This window comes from Colossoma macropomum, unplaced genomic scaffold, assembly GCF_904425465.1.
Source record: "Colossoma macropomum unplaced genomic scaffold, Colossoma_macropomum, whole genome shotgun sequence".
Lineage (NCBI taxonomy): Eukaryota > Metazoa > Chordata > Actinopteri > Characiformes > Serrasalmidae > Colossoma > Colossoma macropomum.
This window is the reverse complement of record NW_023494786.1, coordinates 20,100,571-20,119,444: the sequence shown is the minus strand read 5'-3', so window position 1 is coordinate 20,119,444 and position 18,874 is coordinate 20,100,571. Positions and strand designations below refer to the sequence as shown.

Below are 18,874 nucleotides of genomic sequence, written 5' to 3'. Positions count from 1 at the left end.
GTCTGTCTGTCTGTCTGTCTGTCTGTCTGTCTATCTATCCTCCACCACCACCACCACCACCACCCATACCTCCAAAAGCGAAGGAAAAAAGCTTCAGTTCTTTGGCACATATCCTACATTTTTCTTATATTCTTATATTTTATTTTTGCCTGAGGTCCATGTAATACATTTATGTGGGTTTATGTTCCAAAACCATAATTCATTTTTAAACGACCATTTCATACCTCTTTTTATGCCTTCAAATTAAACAGGCTATTTAGTTTCATGTAGAGACACAGCATTTTCAGATATGTAAAAAAATCCTGTACATCAGCATTACATCCAGGAAATTCAATTTGAGAAAATATGTCTAGCAGCTTTTTTCAGCAGACATTGTTGCAAAGCAGGATTCACAGAGATCCAGGCCATGACCAATATGATTTAACCTCTCAGTAGAGGAGCAGTCCCGTACTGCCATTACAGTCACATGTGAAGTAATTATCCGTCCTGATGCTATAGGTGCTGATATAGGCCAGGATTTTCCTCTAGCTATTTCCACAATAATGATATAGGAGTCCACTTGACAGTCCCCTTGCCAACAATGATTCTCTGAAATGCAACACCCACTGCAGTGATGGTCATTTACACAATTCCTCTTTACGCCCCAGTAAAGACCTCTGATGCACTTAAATTCAAGGACAAGCTGCCCTCTGAGGTGTAAATTTGCACTCATTTTCATCCACAGGTGCAGCTTCATGAACTGTAAATTGTTCTTCCAACACAAATTTTACTCTTGACTAGATAAAGTCGTATACAAAGGGCAACCTGATCAAATTACATATATTTTTGATTTTCAGAGTGAAAACAAGTTACACATCCTCTACAGAGAACACACTTCTGCACATTTTAATACACAATTACTGTTAATATGCAGAATTTAACATACTGGGGAAAAATAAAACATAAAATATGGACTGTGGAAAAGTTATAGCACATTTTATATTTTTAGTTTTATTTTTCTCAACGTGCTAAACTTAGCAAATAAAAGAAATTGTGCTCTATAATTTGCAGAAAACAAGCCTGTTCCCTGGATGTGTTAACATATTTTTTCACTTAGGAAATCTGTGGAATGGTTTTCAAACTTTTTGCACACAACAGCATTTTATATGATGGCAATGCTATCATACAAACAGATACAAGAAAATGACTCAATGTGTAACACCCATACCTCTGTATCTTGATGAATACAACATTATCAAATCTAATAGTGATGTTTGATGTCTCCATCTGCATCTTTTCAGTCTATGAATCACAAAATGCAAGTTTCTATGAAATCCCTATACAATATCAGCCTGCACATTTAATGAAGGGACTCCTAATAACTGTGCGAGGTCTGGTAGGCCACGTAAACAGTACTTAAAGCATTCACCTTTGAGATATAGGAGAAAATCAGCCTTTCTATCCACCTCCAATGTGAGAAGTCAGCTCAGCGTTAGGGGTCTGAAAGGATGTGTAGCTGTCAAGAAGCCCTCACTAAGAAAACAAAATGAGAAAAGAAAATTTGCAAATCAAACAAAGATGCTGTTGGTCTTCTCAGAGTCCAGACCTCAACATCTTTGAAGGTGATTGGGATTTCTTGGATCATGAGAACTTTTAACACTAAACTTCGGTGGTGTGGATAAATATCCCTGCAGATTTCTTTGAAGAATTTAAAGTGAGTCTCCTGAAATGAACAAAAGCTGTGATAAAAGCAGAGAGTGGATACTGAAAAAATTAATAGTATATTTTTTCTGTGGAATTTTCTGCTAAATATAGTTCTGGCTTTTTTCCTGATGCTGAAAAATGAATAACGTGTACTTAATGGCTGTTTTGACTGGAAATTAATTAAATGATGAATGTTGTCTGACTTCTGCACAGTACTGCATATATAAAAACACACCTGTCCCATTCATTCCATTCCATTTTATTTAATTATGTGGCATTTGATGTGATTCTCATTAAATAAAATGAAAGCCAGAAACACATTGTATGCAAACAGAAAGGAAACAAAAGGCGACCATCAACCAGCCAGGCGGACAGACCAGTATTTCTGTGAGTAATATAGCATTTATTCTAGCTCACAATGTCAGATAGTGATTATGCATCTGAATGTGATTGTTACCATCAACAGACGTGGTCTGGATGGATATATGAGCCTAATAAATGAGGTAAATCCCTGAGCAAACACAGCTGCGTCTACACAATCCCCTCTGTCAGCTAGCAGCATGAGGGGAAGCAATCTATTCGCTCCAGAAGCATTTTTGCTTGTGTCTAAGTACAATCATCTACTCTCACACAGCATTACATTCATGAAGATAAGGCAGTGACACACCATGACCTAAAAAGCCATGTGTTACGTAGGCTGTAGGATTCACCTGTAAGAAGATGCAAGTAATGGAGTTTTCCAAAGCGGTGAGGTAGCCTGACCTATTCATTTTGCTCTAGTGGATGGAGCAAGACTGCGAAAACTGGATAAGAGTTAGTCATAGCATTTCACTCATAATTTCAGAAAATAATTCATATTCATATTCTTTTTATGTTGCATGGAAATTTTGCAGAGTGAATTAATTTACTTGCTTGAATTAACCGAAAGGCCCACACTTCACTTTAGTACATACCCTCCATAATAATCTAATAACCTAGCAATAATCCAACAACCTAATAATTTATTTAAACTAAACATTAACTGATATCATCTCTTAAGATTAATATACAAATAATAATCAATTTTTTGCCGCTGCTTACATGCCTATCAATCCAAATCTCAATCCAGTTAAGATTTTCATAGTCTTCTGTTTTCATGGCTCTCATATCAGCCTATTAACTCTTTAGTAGTAAAACTTACACTACATGTCCAAAAATTTGTAGACACAGGATGTCAAATGTGTTCATAGAGAGACTGTCCCCCCCATTACAGCAGTAACAGCCTCTACTCTTCTGGGAAGGCTTTCATTAGACAACATTGCTGTGAGGATTTGATTGCATTCAGCTACAGGAGCTTAAGTGAGGTCAGGCACAGATGCTGGATGATTAGTTCTGGATCACAAACCCCACTCCAACTCATCCAAGTACCTTGCAAAAGACCAACTCAGGTGATAAGGAAAAACAGACCAATTATTTTTTTTCTTATGCTTATTCTGCCATCTAGTGGTCAGGGGACGACTTACTTGGGGGAAAAAGCACAACTTCTAAGTGCAACATATAAATGTATATGCTCTTTTTTCAGGCTGTCTAAAGTCTTAGCCACACTAGATTAGGTTGTTTAGCAGTGGGATATGCAGCATGAATACTGGGTTAATATCAGGTTTAATGGCATCACCACAGCTAAACTGCACAGGCTGGTTAAAGCAAGGATACTCAATTCTGCATGAAGGGGTATTAAGTATTTTGTGTAGAAGGTTATGGACACTATTCAATACCCCCACAAGATCACAGATGTATAGAAGTATTAAACAGTAAATTGGTCCAAAGCCTGATTTTGTCTTAAAGAGCCATTCTAGGGTAAATATGGAGCTTAATGTTACTCGTCATGTTAAATAGTAATCTGTATAGCAGAGTTATACCACTCAGTTTGGCAGAGTTCACGCTGGTGCGCATGCGCAGGATCTCTCGCTCTGTGATCGGCGTTTATGATGACGATTAAACCAAACTGTGAATGTCTAGTTTATGATGACTGCTTTCCTCGATCATATTAATCTCACTGTGATGAGCCAAAGATTATAAATAAGGCAGCTCGCTCTGTTCACAAATCTCAGACAGCCGACTGCATCATCACCACGTCACACAATAAAACGGAAATAACGCTCCCAGGTGGCGGACTTTAAGATTTCAAGTGAAGGATTTCGCTAACGTTAGAGTTATAACGAGTGGATTTATCGCGAACAAACGTGTTATTTTTGGCTCATTCCGCTTTATTTTTTATCTACGCTGGCTGTTCGCTAACCTAATGCATTTCTCTTTTATTGTCTTTGGGCCGGTCGGACAGTAACAAAGAGTAACCTGATTTTCTGTCTTTCAGTCACTTTTAGCTGTACCACCATAAAAACAGGTCGTTTGCCTTTGACCCGTTTCCTTCTGAAGTGGCTGTTCCCATTCGGCACACAGCTGTATCTGTAACTCCTGCCCCGCTGCGTGTGTTTGAAGAGTTAAATGGACCTGTACTCGGTGGTCAAAGTGATCGGGACAGGGTCGTTTGGACGAGCTTTGTTGGTTCAGAGCAAAGACAACAAAGAGAAATGGGTTATGAAAGAAATACGACTACCAAAGGTAATATTCACTAACACGCTCGTTTTACAACGTTAGGTGTTTTATACACTGAAAACAGATGCGGGTGTTAATTATACATTTACTCAGGAATTTTTCTTGTTGTAAGTCGTTGTCGCTTATAGCCGCCGACCAGCAGGGGGCCCCGTAGGTCATGTTTTCTTCTTTCAAACCTTTAACGCGGTTTAGCTTTTTTCCTGATTAAATTTAATGAGCATTAATTCTTGTTAATTTTTGCGTATAAAGTAATGTGATGGGGATAACTGGGCGATGTCTAGGGCTCTTACTGCTCTTACTGCATTTACTTAATTACATAAAATTTGATAAAGCGCTATTTGCACTAACCCCACCGCGACCCAGAAGGATAAGCGGTTTAGATGATGTATGTATGTATGTATGTATGGATGTATATTTGCACTATTATTCAGTACTTAAAGGGGAATTCCACCCATTTTCCAAAATTCATGCACAATGAAATGGTTCAGATGTAAACAGTCACTCAGAGTGATTTGATGTGAAATGCTCCGCTCTATAGAAATGTAATCTGAATTGTTCACAGTGGTGCTGATAGGAACCAGAAGAGTTTAAAGCTACCCCAAAAAGTCATTTTTATAAAATATGAATATGCCTGATGCTTTAGACATTGTTCTGCAATAGTTTTGAGAAGATTCTAGTCTAAAACATATTTTTAAAAAGTTAATTCATACCAAAGAGGTACATGCAGGGCATTTTTTTCAGCTTTATCACTATTTTAGCATCATCAGTATTACGTCTAAAAACCCAGAAGACACATGCAGGTTCACTGTTGGTTTTGGATAGTAAATAAAATGGCTAAATAAATCTGAGTTGGTATTTCTCTGAAATTAACCATTTCAGATAAACACAAATGGCTCTTTGTGCATCTCAATGATTGACTTATGCAGAAATCGGTGGAATTCAAGTCCCTGTGAAGTAGTTTTTACACGTGCTGCCTTTTTATGTCTGCTCAGGCTGTTTTTTGGAAAGATACTAAATAAAGATTCAATTCTACTTGTGTTTTAAGTTACTTGACTGGGTTTAGGTGACTGTATCCTCCTCTGATTGACTATCAATCCAAACAGGCCGAAAGTGGAATGAGAACTACGCGGAGAGAAGCTGTGCTGTTGGCAAAAATGAAGCATCCAAACATTGTTGCTTTCAGGGAGTCATTTGAAGGTCTGTATCCTGCCTGTATACACACAAAGAAAGGGCTGTTTCTTTTTTACATTCATCTCTATGAACACACATAACATATTACTATCCCTAGAGTTAAAATGCCATAGCACTGTGTTTGAGCACCAACAGAAAGGACATGCTAAGATTAAATGCTGAATAATTGCCAGAAGTTAATCCACTCTACATGATCTTTGACCTCCCTACCCTCAGTTTGATTATGTTCATATCTAGAGTGCAGAGTGTTTGCATGTCTTCCGATTTCTCAGATTAACTCCCTTTTACTACTTGACGCTCCTGGCTGATCTCACACTGTAATTCTGGAGTTCCAGCCTCATATTCCCCCTTGTGACTGAGACACTTTCTCTGTCTCTGTTCAGATGATGGCCATTTGTACATTGTAATGGAGTTCTGCAGTGGAGGTGATCTTCTCCAAAGGATACGCCAGCAAAAGGGCTGCCTGTTCTCTCAGGATGTGGTAAAATCATATGAATCCTTACCAAAATAAAAATAAAAAAACTCATAAGATTTATCTGGCATGCTGGATTTGCTGTGTGTTCATGGTGTGTCTCTTCAGATACTCAGGTGGTTTTCACAGATGTGTCTGGGTGCAAAACACATCCATGATAAGCGAGTGCTTCACAGAGACTTAAAATCAAAGGTATAAAATAATTGTGGTTTTGTAATTCAGTGGACATTTGTTTGGTGCATATATTCATTCCTTGTGGAAGAACACTCACCAGCTGACTAAATTACAAAATGATAAAAGTTATGCATCTCAAAATTGGCTGTAGATGCCCTGAAAGTCCTTTGTGCAAATTTTCTTATACTTTAAACCCTTAAGGTTGATAGAGAGTCTAAATATTCTAATGCAGATGGTCTAAACTGCATAGCAAGAACCGTCTAGTTCATAATCTTATACACCCAGATGTTGGGATCTTGTGTTTCAAGCCATTTGGCTTTTAGTGATGCATTCTACTTTACACTACTGAAAGTGTAGTTAGGAATTTTTTAATAAAACCTGTTATAAAAGTAACCATTGCTGAAAGCATGCAGACTGAATAATTATTGTTTGTCCTCCAAGATGGTACTTCAACTTTAAATCCATGTCTTTTCCCTTTTATTTCTTTAGAACATATTCCTCACAGAGAATGGTACCATCAAACTGGGAGATTTTGGCTCAGCATGCACTCTTAACAGGTAGTCTGTTGAAACACATCATATTCAAAGTAAAAAATATTGATTTAAATATCAAATTCTTCTGTATTGAAATTACTGTGATTATTATGCATCCACTGTGCGCTATAACGGAGGTCTGTCTCTGAATGGGAAAAGTGTCCATAATTAGCTTTAGATGCACCATTAATCCTCTATGCAATCATCTATATTCTGATCATTTAAGCACTTCATGCAGTTGTGTATTGCTACTCCAGCCTGGAAGCATCTGAACTGGTTTGAATCCTAACCAGCCAGTAATCTTATACATCCAGATGTTGTGTTGCAGGCTGTTTGAGATCTTGCATACAGGCACTACCCAGAAAGGAGGTCTTATGATGGCGTAAATTTACTATGTATTTGGATATTTGTGTTCTTGTGGAATCAAAGGGTGTCATTCATGTCCTTCATAGGTTGTAGAAATAATTTATTGGTGTATTAAATGTTTATCAGTATGCTATAATATTGTATTATCATACTGATGAACAGGTAAAACTATATAATTTTGGTGGAATTTCCCTAAATCAATGTTGCCTGATATGCATCTTGTTCTTTATTGCAGTGCAAGAGCTTATGCACAGACTTACGTTGGAACTCCATACTACGTGTCTCCAGAGATTTGGGACAACCAACCATACAATAACAAGAGGTACAGAGCTTTAGTTTAGTCTCACAACTTGGCTTATAAAGCTTATAAGGTGTACTTATAAGTAGAGGAAAGCAGGGCACAACCTAACACATTTTGTTTTTTGCTAAATAAATTAAAAAATTAAACAAGATTAATCAGTTTTTAATCAGTCAACATACACATAGGTTGGGCACTGTTCCCACCTAATAGCTAGAAAACGTTAATGTATGCTATTATCTATTTGTCTACATGCTTATGTTTTTTTACAGTGATGTCTGGTCTCTGGGCTGTGTCCTGTACGAACTCTGCACCTTGCGCCACCCAGTATGTACAATTCTTGGCTCTTTAAGTCGCGTGTAATATATAAGCTCCAGTCTCGTTGTCACTTACTGGGTCTGTTGTTTCTGCTTTAGTTCCAGGCCCGCAGCTGGAAGAGTCTGATTTTGAAAGTGTGTCGTGGAGCATATGCTCCTTTACCTGCTCACTTTCCTTATGAGCTTCACTACCTGATCAAACACATGTTCAAGACCAACCCTAAAGACAGGCCTTCCATACACACCATCCTCAACTCCCACCGTGCGTCCAGATTGCTGCACAAACACCTGCCTGAAGAGGTACAGCGCTGCCAGAGCATGCTTTAAAACAGATCATTATTTTCATCTCTCTGGGGACGCAATGGACATGCTTTCAACTGTTCCCTGCCCAAACACACCTATTGCTATCAAGCCCTTCTTGGCCAATAGCAATAGAGTTTAAAAAGTTTTGTTATTTACAATATCTAACCTTTTCCATTAAGGAGCACACTGCCAATCAAAACTGTGGGGACAAACTTTATTTGCTTCCAATAACAACTTAAAGACCATCCAAGTTTATTTTGAGATAAACAGTATCATGCATATAAATATTTATGACAATCACTAAAATACCCAAAGTTAATCATAAATCCTTAACAGCTATAACTGCTACAAAACCGTCTTGACTTTCAGTTTGGAGCCGTGGGAAAATGGTGGGTTTGTGGCAGCTGTAGATAAGTTCCTTAGAATTTGGTATGTCCTCTTTTGCTTTAATTACCACATGTGCTTCAGAATAGACTCCAAAAGTTTGTGCAAAATTCTCTGATAAGTAGATTAAATCCACCGGAGAGTCACCTGAATGTTGTTTATTTCCAGACTTAAATAGAAAAAAAAATCCAGACTTTTGGTTTTAGACATTAAAGCACATTGTTTGAAACAGTTTATCATGACAGTAAGTGTGTCATATATCATTAGAAAACATGCAAGTAAACATGATTACAGTAAAAAGCAACAGGAAATTCTTATTTTGAAGAAAAGTTGATATCTTGGGAGCTGGTTTGAAGAACAAAGTTGGTTTCAGATTTCTCATGGATGCCCTCAGCAATCACATTAATATGTGAAATTTAGTCACCACTTGATTTTAAAGAGTGAAGTACTGATTAGCCAAACTAGGTATTGTATGGTAATTACAAATAACACTGGGCTGAAACACAGAGGTTTAGAAATGGTAAAACAAACACATTGACATATGCAAAATCACTTCTTATTGTATTAATGTTATGTATTTATTCTATTGGTATTTTTCTGAGCAAATAAACATTTGCCACACAGAAAAAAAAACATCTTTTTAATTCTGATTTTCTCATGTAGCTAAAACATTTGCATAGTACTGTATATCTGTGCAGTGTTTAAGATGTGAAGTTATTGCAAACCAATTCATTCTCTTTTTTGGAAAACATTTACCATAAAAGTGTTGAAAAGGTATCTCCAAACTTTTGATTGCCATCCTAGACCACAGAGAGCACATATTTTTTTTAGTTTCATGTGAGAGACTAATCTTTAAGATCTTTAATCCTTAAAGGATTACTTCTCTCAGTAATGCTAACATTACCATGATTCACAGTGAATTACACGCAAATGAGTCATGCAGTCTTTCAGTAGCTTTCAGTGTCTGTTTTCCATGTTAGCAATTTTCAGTACATAATTCTTTAAAACAATGTTGTTGCCACACAGAGCAAAGAACTGGTGGTGGAACCAATAAACCACTGGAAGAAAGAGGAAGGAGAGAAAGTAGCCATGTTTCTGGGTCAGAAGAGCTTATTAAGCACATCTACCACCAAAGGTATATGTAGTACCAACAGGACTGTTTTAACTTGTATAATTCAATTATAAGTGCACCATTGAATTTGTTTTTATTTGTGAGATCATAGACTGGCCTGGAGAACGAGGGTCAAACTGAGTTATTTGTTTTTCAGACACTCTTTCTTATGGGTCATCTCTGCCAGAAAGTCGGAGTGGTAATGTTGGCCCTCGAAAAAAGTGGGCAGAAGGACCTCCTAACACAGTGCTGAAGGTCCTTGGCAATGCTGACATAATTTCCTCTGTTGGCATGGCAGCGACAGAGGGATCTGACTCCAGATCAGGTACAGCATGTGTAAAAATAATTAAAACAGTGATAAAAACATAAAGAAAGTCTTTTGTTAATTGACATCATTTTATAAAGTGCTATAGCTTTAACTCCACCTTCTTCCCACTATTTCTTCTCCTTCACCACTTTTAATACGAGCTTCCATTTCCCTTTCTTCTTCTTTCCCCTCTTCTTTTCCCCTCTTCAGCCTCTTCAACTGAGCTTCTTTAGTGGGTGCTCAACTTCGCTTTTCTTCACGTCTGTCTGAGCCCATTCCTTTCTTTTCTTTCTTTACTTTTCCTATGAGCCATCACATTGTACCACATTAACCTCTTTTTCCTACTTATTTTATGCAACTCTCCAAGCCAACTTTGTAGTTCTGAATGAGAGAACTGCTCATAAGCAAAACCAGTGACATGCTGTGTGCGAATGTTAAGCAGATGATATTTAATTTAATCAAATATATGCCTATTTTCAAGGTACCATACTATTTCTGCAGTTCTTCTCAACTTGTTTGAGGTTTAAAACCCACCCGCATGTTACTTAACGATGACTTATCCCTCTTGCACTAGTCATCATCAGCCAAGTGAGTGTAACTGAAACAGAATGTAAATTTCAGCCCTAGAAAGCAAGTAAAAAAAAATGCTGAACCAAAACCACATTTGTATATTTACAAATTACCTGTTATTCTCATGACATTTCACATTGTGAGGGTAGACTGTTCCCCACTCAAAAAAAAGTGTATCCCTGCTGTGGAATTATTTTTATAAGGATGTAGAATTCTTAAGACCTTAGCAGATATCTAACTGAAATAACCTGTAACAATTGGGAAAAGATGTATGTATGTAAATGAACAAAATTAACTTAATATTAACTTTCCATGTTGTCTGTATGTGCTTCCTTTTTACTGATGATGTATTACAGAGGAGGAATGTATAGAGACGCAGAGAAAGAGAGAGAGAAGGAAATGGGACATAGATCCACCAGACAGACTGTTGAGCCTCCTGGAGAAAGCTCACCTCAGCAAAGCCTTTGAAACCTACACTATCCACAGACGCAGTAAGTGTATTGTGTGAGAGGAGAAGGCCTTTTGAGTGCAGATAATAATGGTAATGTAAGGATCATGATGGCTTTGATGTTGCCCTTATACGTTTATTATCCATTCTGTTTTCAGAAAAAATATATAATTTAATAATCATTATTAAATTTGTGTTCAAACATGCAATTAGGATTTAGTTGTTATTTATTATTATTACTATTATTATTATTATTATTATTATTAAGAATTTTTACAATTAAAAACCTTTATTATGAAATATTCAAATGTAATTCTCTTATGTTAGTGTGGGAAGCTGTGCCTTTACTTGTAAGAACTAAACTGTTTCATGTAATTAAACTTTGTATTTGCTTCATAGGCTACTGGGGACTTTTAAAGGAAGTTGATTATATATCTAGCTATCTGGGGCCTTTCTGTATGTAAATGAGCCTGTCAGTCAACAAGCAGAGCAGCATGAATGCGGCCCCAGGTCACTGATATGTTGTTTAAAGTAGCTGTGAATGAAAGTGAAACAGTTATGTTAGTGAAGGTAGCTGTGAATAAAAAGGCTGGTATTAGCAGCATGGCTGTACTCCTGTGTGTGTGTGTGATGTGGTATAGGTGATGATCCTCTGCTTGAACCTTTGGCTGAAGAGAAGAATGATGTTGCTACAGATGGCCCAGAGGACATCCACACTGACCACAGCAGACTGGAGCCACGTTCAGATGATGAAGACACGTGAGTGAACTAAAACGTCTTTTTTCCTCTCATTTAAACTTTTGCACTTCTGTGTTTTTCTCTTGTTTATCTTCTCTCCTCTCTTTACAGAGATTTTGAGGATGATTGCCCTCTTGACTGGACAGAGGAGTTGGAAAAAATGGTGGAAGAGCACTAGAAATGTATGGAACTTCAGTGATATTCCATGTGTGTATTTAAATAGTATACACATTTTCTATGTTCATCACTTCTTAAATGTAATTTATAATTTGTTGGCAAATGTTTTCAAATACAGTACATGTTTCCATGATTCTCGTCTCTTGTGAATTGTGTATGGCTTTAGCTTTTTCCTTTCCTCTCACACTGTTTAAAGCTCTGCTGTCAGTTAGTCAAACTCTGGTCTTGTAACCTCTTGTGTAATTTTATAGAATGCAGAGTAGATCTCAAGAGTCCAGTGAAACAGTGGGAGATGCTCACAAGCTCAAAGTTAATTTTGAAATAAAGAAAAAAAAATTAACCGATTTTATTTCCAGTAATACATAAACAGGTCTCCAGCATTACCCCCTATCCATACCACCGTTGTTTTGCATGGATATAAAAACATACTTAATTGTATATGCAAACAGGTACATCTGAAAGTCGTCACATTACTTTATGAACATGTCAGGATGCCTTTACCTGACCACTAGGTGGTGTCAAGATTTTACAGATTATAAATAGACTGGTGGTGGGAAATGTGGTTTACTGGTTGCTATTTCAGACCTTAGAAAAATATCAACACTTACACACTCAGTGTTGAATTGTTATTATGTATCAAGTTAAAATTTAAATTAAGCGCTACAGCATTTCACTTTATGGTTAAAAAAAAAAAATTATTCATTTGTACATACACAGCCAGGTCCATAAATATTTGGATATTGACAAAGTTATTGTTATTTTAGATGGTTACCAAGGCAAATTTGAGTTCAAACTAAATAAAGGATATGAGCTCAAGATGCAGACTTTAAGCTTTATTTGAGGGTATTTACATACAAATCAGGTTAACCTTGTAGGAATTACATCCATTTCCATACACACCACCCTATTTTTAGGGTCTCAGAAGTAATTGCACAGTTGGCTGCTCAGCTGTTCAGTGACCAGGTTTACATTTGGAATTCTTTGCTCCAGTCTAAATAGCTCACACTGCATCATTAGAGTGAAAAATCAAAACAAACCCTGCAGAAAGGCAGCAAAAACCATGGCTGAATCAACATTCTTAAAAAGCAAGAATGCACTGTTGAGCTCAGAAACACCAAAAGATCCGGAAGACTAAAGAAAGCAGCTGTGATGTATGACTTAAGAAGTCTTTTTCTGGTGAAGAAAATCCCCTTCACAACAGTTGGGCAGATTAAAAAGCATGGAAGAGGTAGTGTTATGGCATAGGTATGTATAACTGCCAGTGGAACTGGTTCCCTTGTAATTATTAATGATGTGACTGCTGACAAAAGCAGCAGGATGAATTCTGAAGAGTATAGGGCTGTATATCTGCTCAGATTAAGTCAAATGCTTCAAAACTTTTTGGACAGCTCTTCACAGTACAGATGGACAATGATCCAAAGCAGCCCAAGATTTTTAAGGCAACATAGTATTCTGCAATTGCCAAATCAGTCACATAATCAAAATTTCTCTTACTGAAGGCTAAACTGAAGGTAAAATGGCCCAAGAGCAAGTAGGAACTGAAGACAGCTGCAGTAAAGTCCTGGCAGAGCATTACCAGGGAAGATATTCAGCATCTGGTGATGTCTATGTGTTACAAACTTCAGGCAGTCATTTACTGCAAAGGATTTGCAACCAATGTTAAAAATGACAGTTTACTTTATGATTGTTAGTTTGTCTAATTACATTTGAAAATGTAAAAATTGGGGGGCCTTTGTATGGAAATGGCTGCAATTCCTACACTGTACATTCAATTTGGATGTAAATTCCCTCAAATTAAAACTTTGAGCTCACTTATTATTTACCTCCAAAGTAGTATGGTAAACAACTAAAATAATAAAAAACTTTCTTTGATATCCAAATACTATGTATCTGACTGTAACTTAAAATTTTAATTTTAGTATGTTTTTAACAGTATTGGCATATGTACATTTTTTAGCATATTATGATATGTATGTTTTTAAGTCCTTAATACTCAAGGAATTCACTACATTGCATTGTGCACTAATGTAGATATCTTTTCTCTCAGTATACAGTCATTATTAGAGTGGATTGTAACACTTGTAAAGTAGCCTCATTAATACTGACAGACCTTGCCTCTGTCTTGACCTTGAATTTTACCAGCGTCAGAACAAAAATAGTTAACGCCCAGTCTTGCCAGCTCTTTTCAGCATTCAAGTGGTCTCCAGTGACTGTCGGGGTCTGTTAGAGATAAATACCCCCTAGCTGTGTAATTGAGGAAACACAGGGCTGGCATTCAGGCCTTATCTAAAAGACACATGGAGTGCCCCCGGGGCTCATACTTGGCCCCCTGGCCTTTTTTTATTTTTCCTTTCTTACCTCAGTCTAAGCCTATTGTCTTATGAGAAGCAGAGATAAAAATGAAATGGCAGACAGGACTAGTGCTGTTAGGACGATAGTGGCCTGTTTGCTCACAGGGAAGGTCCTATTTTGGTAAATGTGGTCTTGGGCTATTGTATTTGGTGCTTGACTGGGAGTGATGGAATTAAGGACAGGAAGGAAGAATTAAAAGTCTGTTTTTAAGACATCAGACATTGTTAGCGGCCGTGTCTGGAGTGAATCAGACATGTTGGCTCTAATTCGATCTGTTGTGCCGTCTGCTGGAAGCAAGTTAGAGTGAAACAGAAAACGTCTAGCCTTATTCTCATTAGATTAAACTTCAGTCCACTGGGTAGAGAGGATAGATGTCACACATAGGTGAAACACGAAGGAATGCTTCACTTGGAAATGCTTACATAGCTCTTCTGAAAGTCAGTTAGTTTCTAAAAAATTGTGAAATATTTTGTAGTGTGTTGCTGTTCTTTCCAGCCGTCCAAATTCAATTCAGAGCAACTACAGAGCATTTCCTCTTTCAGGAAAGGGACATGAAGTCATGTCTGCTATTTCTCAAGAATAACAAACACATCAGTCTGTAAATGTCCCATTGTACGAATTATTTAGATGCACAGTGGACACACATTGTGAACTAACAATATGTGTCTTCTGACTGGAGCCTCAGCGCTCTGATGTGCTGCTGGGTTCCTTCCTTTGTTCTCAGAATGTTGTTTCTGACATGTTTTCTGTACAAGGTTCAAACCACCGTGCTATCTGAATCTAAAGGTGTGAAGAGATTCTACTAAAGCTGCTTGTGCTAAAATAATCTGTTGCAGCCACTAAAAAGTTTGTGCTAGAACTGTCAAAATTGCTCGTGCAAGAGTTTCTGTATGAACACCTTGCTAAGGATTTCCTCTCACTTCAGCTTCTCAGAAGCGGCCTTTGCTCAGCCAAATCTTTACCTCACGTGTCTTGTTGTGAACTGAAGTGACACTGTAAATGTTAAAGTGCCTGAGTATAGTTAAGTTTTCTTGGATAAAATTGAAAGGGACTCATGATTTTAATGTTTTGTAGAAATGTGAGACACCCCACCCCCAATGTCTTCCTGCGATCCCATCCCACACAGCACTTCAGCCTGTCCTCACTGTGCACTTTCTTTCTCTGTCATAGTCCTCTATAGTCATAGCACCCCAGTTTCTTTTCTGTGTTAGAGGAATACAGTACAGGAAAAGGAAGAGTTGAGCAGATGGTGATTAACCCATTGATTGAAACCAGACTTATTTATTTTATTGGAATCCTTTGAAATATATTTTTAGAGTGATTAGGGAAGCCCCTGCTAGTACCTAATAGGTGTCTCACAGTTTTCATACATAACGGAAAGTACACTGGCGTCAACCACATCCTTGGCACATCTGGCAGAGTGTGGTCGTTCTTTCCCACTCCATTTGTTTGACCTTTTTAAACGATTTATGGCCCTTTTGAAAGATTTATCTCCTGTCTTAAACATCCCACACTCGAAAGAATATGCAGCAATGTTCAAGCATTAAAAGAGCTGCTACTGTTTTCTACTGAATAGTAAATTATCAATGGTACCATTTTAGAATAAGTGGGTAATGAATGGTTTATTAATCGTTATTTACTGGGACACAAACACTTTACAAATCACTGATAAGCAGTTAAGACGCAAAATAAAAAAGAAATCACTGACTTTTTGCTTGCCAATTAGTGCCCACAGTAGCAGTAGTGAAGCAGCTGAATACATTGAAGTAAATATCTTGAAGATGTTCTGTTGATACATTACATACATTACGTTGATGTATTGTTAATGTGTTACTTCCTTACCCAACCTTACTCAACACCTAACCCTAACCCTGGTCCTAACCCTAATCCTGACCTTAACCTCAACCCAAAACCTAACCATAACCCTCATGTGTTTTTGACATGTTACTGAGAATCTGTTGAGTGTTTGTTTAATCTAAGAAGGACCATTCAAAATAGAGTGTCACCATCTGGTTACTTATTTTACTTTTTCTTCTCCATCATTCAGCATTAAAACTGTCAGCTTCATTAGATAGTCATTACATATAGCAGGTCATTGTTGCCTTTTTATGTGTTATAACTGCTTAATAATGATTTTAAGGTGTTTCTGACCTAATTAATAATCATTGACTTATAACATATAATGTTTTAGAGGTCTATTTTTGATATTTTAATAATATTACACTGCTGCATTTATATTATGCTCAGAAGAGATATAAACATGTGGTCAGATTTGTGACTTGTAGGACAACATGGCAGTTCACATTTTGCTGTTGACAGTCCAGAGTATCAATTGTTTCTTTCATAGCTTGACTTTGTCTGATGTTTTGAAGATGATAGAACATGATGACCCAATACAGACTAACATTTCCATTATCATCAGTATGCTGCTTCAATGTGTTTTTGCATGGTTCACTATTCATCAATATATATATCTTATTTTTTGTTATTTCCTATGTCATTTTGTCTAATTGATTAACTGATGGCTCCGCAGACAACTTTTAAAGGGCCCATATAATGGAAAAAGAGATTGATATAGTATGTACACACTGATATAATTTCAAAACATGTTGTTCCCTTCCCAGCTAACGCAATCTATAGAAACCAAGCTGAAATGAACAGTTTTTAGTTCATTGTCAATCTACGTATATCCTCCAATTCAGCCTACAGCAAATTAGCTCACCATTTCTCCATTCAAGTGATAAGTAGTGATTCAAGCATGGACTTGTTTTTTGAATACAGAACAGCCAGAAAAAAATACATGGAAAATAGAGAATATGAGCTGTTTAGTTGTGCAGTTTCCCACCAGGCACAAACTTTTCTGAAACAGTTTCTGAAAAGGTCTACAGTTTATATGATGGAGTTGCCCACTAGGATTAAATAATTGAGATTGAATTAATTAATGACATCTTCACTGAAGCTTCTTGCCAGTTTTCACAGTATCACAGTTAATCATAGTAAAAGTGAGCTTTTTAGTGCACAATCAAGTTCTGTAAGAACAAAGAACAATGTGTCATAGTGTACTGCAGTTTACTTCTTATCAGATACCTTGACTTCAGTACCACTTTCTAACCAATAATGTTTTGATACCTTCAATTAAATACAAAATATATTATATATAATACCATATCTCTTTATATCTATAGTAAAAATCCAGTTTGAAAGAAAAAAGTCAGTTACATATGTGCTCTCTTTATTTGTTTGTTTACTTATTTCTTTATTTGAAAGCGTTTTTTAAGCATGGGTAGAGATATCTTGTCCTTCATTTTTGTTCCTGCTCAAACACACATGATTCAACTCAGTTATCAGTTAATCAGTTAACTGACAGCTTTAGCTGAAGTGTTAGAGCAGTGAAACCACCAAAATGTGCTTGACTCTGTCGCTCAGTTTCCCACACCTGTTTTAAAGCTTTGTTTGTAACTCGGGTTACAAAAAAAATTCCAAAACAACACATTGTCATAGTGAGCGGTCTAGGGTTTGTAACGCTGGGTAGTGGGAGTGTTCTGAGACAGTGCTAGTGTTATTAACATATAACGTAATATATGTAATGTACATAACAATGTAATATTATTATATTATTAAGTCCAGTCAGCAGTGAAATTTTAAAACAAGCATGTTTTTTTGCTTGTTTATTTACTAATGCTGACTATGTATGTATTAAAATTTGGCATACAATGGCACAAATGCTTTTTCTATACTTGGTTGAAGTAATTTAGTTGGAAATATTAAAAGTATCAAATTTCTAGATGTGAACTGTGCAGTTGAATTTAGATGTAGTTGAGCAGCTGAGGAAAATTCTCTGTTCACTTCCATGCTGCCTGGAATACTCTTCAACTATGGGAAAAAACCCTGTAATTATCAGATTACATTACTACATTGTCTTCTGCCACAGTTTACTCCACTATAGTGTAATTACTGGCTACTGTGTGAATTGTGTTGTTCCAAAAGCTGATCTGCTGCCAGCGCTGGATTTTTTTCTGGAAATTATATTGTGTTCATAAACAGTTCAATGTTGTATGTCATTACGTACTTTAAATAGAGTTACTGAAAAGGCGGAACTTTTATCTAGTACCGTTTATTATATTCATTATGAGGCGGAAGCGGCTTTTCCCATAAAGAAACGCTTCAACAGCACTTCTGCCAAAGTCATTTAGCAACTATTTATATAGAGCTGACATTGTTATCATTCAGTGTCTCACCCTATTGTCTCCAAATACTGTTTTTGGATCAGCTGGAACAATAGAGGACGACATGGCAGAGCTCACTTCTCCTGTGTGCTAGTATAATTTCATGTTCACTGCTTAAAGGTCAAGCCTGGCTAAAAATGGACGGTGCGGAAATTGCTTTCTTAAAAGTGGTTCTAAGGGCTTAAGGGGTTAGCTGGGCTGCTTGATAACTGTTGTGGTCGTCAGGCTCCTCTTGTTTCTTTGACAGCTCCTGCCACCTCTGGTGAAGAGGTTGGATCTGTCCTCAGGCTTTCCTTCCCCTGAGCCCAGAATAGAGTGTCTTCTTTATGAACTCAGGGAAGAGCTACGAAGGCTCCAGGTGAAGAGTAAAAACATTCAGCAACTGGCGTCCACTTTGCATCAAGTCAAGTGGTCTATACTGACATGCCTCGTTATAGCTTGTAGGCATTGGAACAAAATGTATTAATAATTCTATGGAAAATATGGTAAATTTAATTCATGTTAGCGAAGCTTGTTACTGCAGTTATAATGAACTGGAAAAAAAGTCTTTCATTCTTACCAATGAGAAATTGTACGTTAAAATTTAGCATGTTACATAGCAGGAATTAATTTTTTTAAATGTTATGTTT

General features: G+C 37.0%; 1 protein-coding gene across 1 annotated transcript; it reads left to right on the top strand.

Annotated features, from left to right (window-relative positions):
- The first annotated feature begins 3,817 nt into the window (after window positions 1–3,817).
- nek3 (NIMA related kinase 3) lies at window positions 3,818–11,800 on the top strand. The gene is made up of 13 exons (XM_036563368.1): window positions 3,818–4,284; window positions 5,382–5,475; window positions 5,853–5,950; window positions 6,050–6,133; window positions 6,605–6,672; window positions 7,250–7,336; window positions 7,585–7,639; window positions 7,729–7,929; window positions 9,343–9,451; window positions 9,585–9,752; window positions 10,661–10,795; window positions 11,394–11,511; window positions 11,602–11,800. The coding sequence occupies exons 1-13, from the start codon at window positions 4,168–4,170 to the stop codon at window positions 11,666–11,668; spliced, it is 1,401 nt and encodes a 466-aa protein (XP_036419261.1). The 5' UTR covers window positions 3,818–4,167; the 3' UTR covers window positions 11,669–11,800.
- Window positions 11,801–18,874: the final 7,074 nt, after the last annotated feature.

What these genes read in the sequence shown, in the direction of transcription:
- nek3 (XM_036563368.1), top strand. Translation starts at nt 4,168, where the DNA reads ATGGACCTGTACTCGGTGGTCAAAGTGATCGGGACAGGGTCGTTTGGA. An exon ending in GGGATCTGACTCCAGATCAG is followed by an intron (nt 9,753 to 10,660) that starts GTACAGCATGTG and finishes GATGTATTACAG; the next exon opens with AGGAGGAATGTATAGAGACG. An exon ending in CGTTCAGATGATGAAGACAC is followed by an intron (nt 11,512 to 11,601) that starts GTGAGTGAACTA and finishes CTCTCTTTACAG; the next exon opens with AGATTTTGAGGATGATTGCC.